Here is a 2,014-nt window from a genome sequence, read left to right on the forward strand (position 1 = left end):
GCCAGATCGAGGAAACCAAGTAACCCACGGACATTCGTCAATGTCGGCCACTCAACGATGTGTCTGGTCTTATGTCCGTCCGTTTGGGCCCAATCGGAGGACAAAATATGGCCCAGGAACAATACCTCACGTTGTAGAAACTTACATTTCTCGGCGCGGTTAGGCCAGCGTTGTAGAAACTTACATTTCTCGGCGCGGAAGGTTAGGCCAGCTCCCTTTAGGCGGCATAGTACCTCTCGCAGTTGACTGCTGTGTCCGTTCGTCGTCCGTCCGTGGACGATGATGTCGTCCAGGTAGATCAGAAAACATCTAGGGACCAGCCCTGCCAGTGCCGTCCGCATAAGCCGCTGAAATGTTGCTGGTGCGTTTGCAAGTCCGAATGGCATTGTTTCTTACTCATAAAGTCCAGGTGGAATTATAAAGTCTGTTTTCGGTCGGTTTTGGGGTGCGACTTCTACTTGACAGTAACCTGAAGACAAGTCTAGTGTTGAGAACCACTTTGCCCCTGCCACAGCATCCATTTGGTCGTCCACTCGTTGTAGGGGAAAAGAGTCGCACGCAGTGATATCATTTTATTTCCGATAGTCAACGCCCATGCGCAAATTTCCGTCCTTCTTCTTTGCAAGGACAATGGGAGAAGCCCATGGGGATGATGACGGCCGAATGATCCCGTCGTCTAATATCTCTTGAATCATGGCGTCCAGTTGGGCACGGTAGTTAATAGGGATTCTGCAAGGGGTTTGATATATAGGGTGGTGGTGCCCAGTGTGGTGGTGTCCAGTATCGATAGTATGTTGAAGGATATGGGTACGGCCTAGTTTAGATCTGTGGGTGTCAAACGAAGTGGAGAATTCATTTAATAGTTCCGTTAGGCCGTGCTTCGTCTCCGGAGGGGCAGGGCTACAGTCAACTAAGGACTGTGTTCAATGATTGCTGTGTTGTACAGACGAGAGGACATCAGGGTTTGGTTGGCAGGGGTTGTCGAACGTGATCTGTCCGCTGGTAAAGTCGATAGAAGACTCATATTTCTTTAAAAAGTCCATCCCAAGGATGGCTTCCCATATCACCGGGGCGCAATAGAACTGGTCGCCCGATGCTGACAGAAAGTAACGCTGTTCCCACTGTTTGGGGCGGTGTACCACTCGCTGTTATTAATTTCGTGCTGAATGCCGACTGACGACCACCTGCCTAAAAATTCCGTGCACCGACTACGGAGCACGAAGCGCCCGTGTCCACCAAGAAACGTACTGGGCGTTTGTCTGGGTAACCTGAGATTCTGAGTGGTGGCGTAGAATGGGAAATATGAGAAATGATAGGTACCAAATTACAAAAGGATAGAGGATCACCGGTGGGACGGATTGGGGGATTGTGAACGCAGCGGTAGGGGTTCATCCGGTTTCTCGGCCGGTTATTCCGGTTACCAGGTGGTAGCTGACGAGGACCAGGATCGGCGGTTATCTTCAAGGCATGAAGTTGTGGTTCCAGCTCTAATGTTGCCTCATAACTGCGGGCAAGTTGGATTGCGTCACATATATTATCTGGAGGATGACGGATAAGTTCTGCCTTCAGGCCAGGGTGAGATACCCTCAGGATAATCTGTTGTAGTAACTCACCCTCGATCTATATTCTGTCTTCCACCACGTAATTTTTTGCTGCGAGATCCCTGAGGCTTCCCAAAAACTGGTCCACGGACCCGCCGGATAATTGCTTTCGCTCCCTGAACCTCTCTAACTGGAGCAGAGTTGGCTGCCTGATGTTGAAGAGGTCGTTGCCCACAGGGGGGCTGGTGGCGCTTCGATTGGGGTGCCGGTTGACGGTAGTTGTCGTGCTGCAAAGTCGTCAAGTAGGTTGAGCATATACTGTCCGTACTGAGAAACTGGTACTGCTTTGAGATAGGAACGGGTTCTAAAAGACCAGGGGGTAAAATCGTCACCGGGGCAGGAGACATTGGGCGGACGCAGGGCGGGAACGGTTCGGTCGGAAGAAACAGGGGAACTCGATGTTTTCCGCGCAT

The 2,014-nt window shown here is 51.1% G+C and overlaps 1 protein-coding gene across 1 annotated transcript; it reads right to left on the reverse strand.

The window, feature by feature from the left end:
- Nucleotides 1-572: 572 nt before the first annotated feature.
- On the reverse strand, nucleotides 573-2,014 carry T265_06870 (hypothetical protein; the record flags this gene model as incomplete). Its single annotated transcript, XM_009172258.1, has 4 exons — nucleotides 573-900; nucleotides 949-1,145; nucleotides 1,210-1,585; nucleotides 1,614-2,014. The coding sequence occupies 4 exons, from the start codon at nucleotides 2,012-2,014 to the stop codon at nucleotides 573-575; spliced, it is 1,302 nt and encodes a 433-aa protein (XP_009170522.1).

Source organism: Opisthorchis viverrini, assembly GCF_000715545.1.
Source record: "Opisthorchis viverrini unplaced genomic scaffold opera_v5_150, whole genome shotgun sequence".
In the NCBI taxonomy this organism is placed as follows: domain Eukaryota; kingdom Metazoa; phylum Platyhelminthes; class Trematoda; order Opisthorchiida; family Opisthorchiidae; genus Opisthorchis; species Opisthorchis viverrini.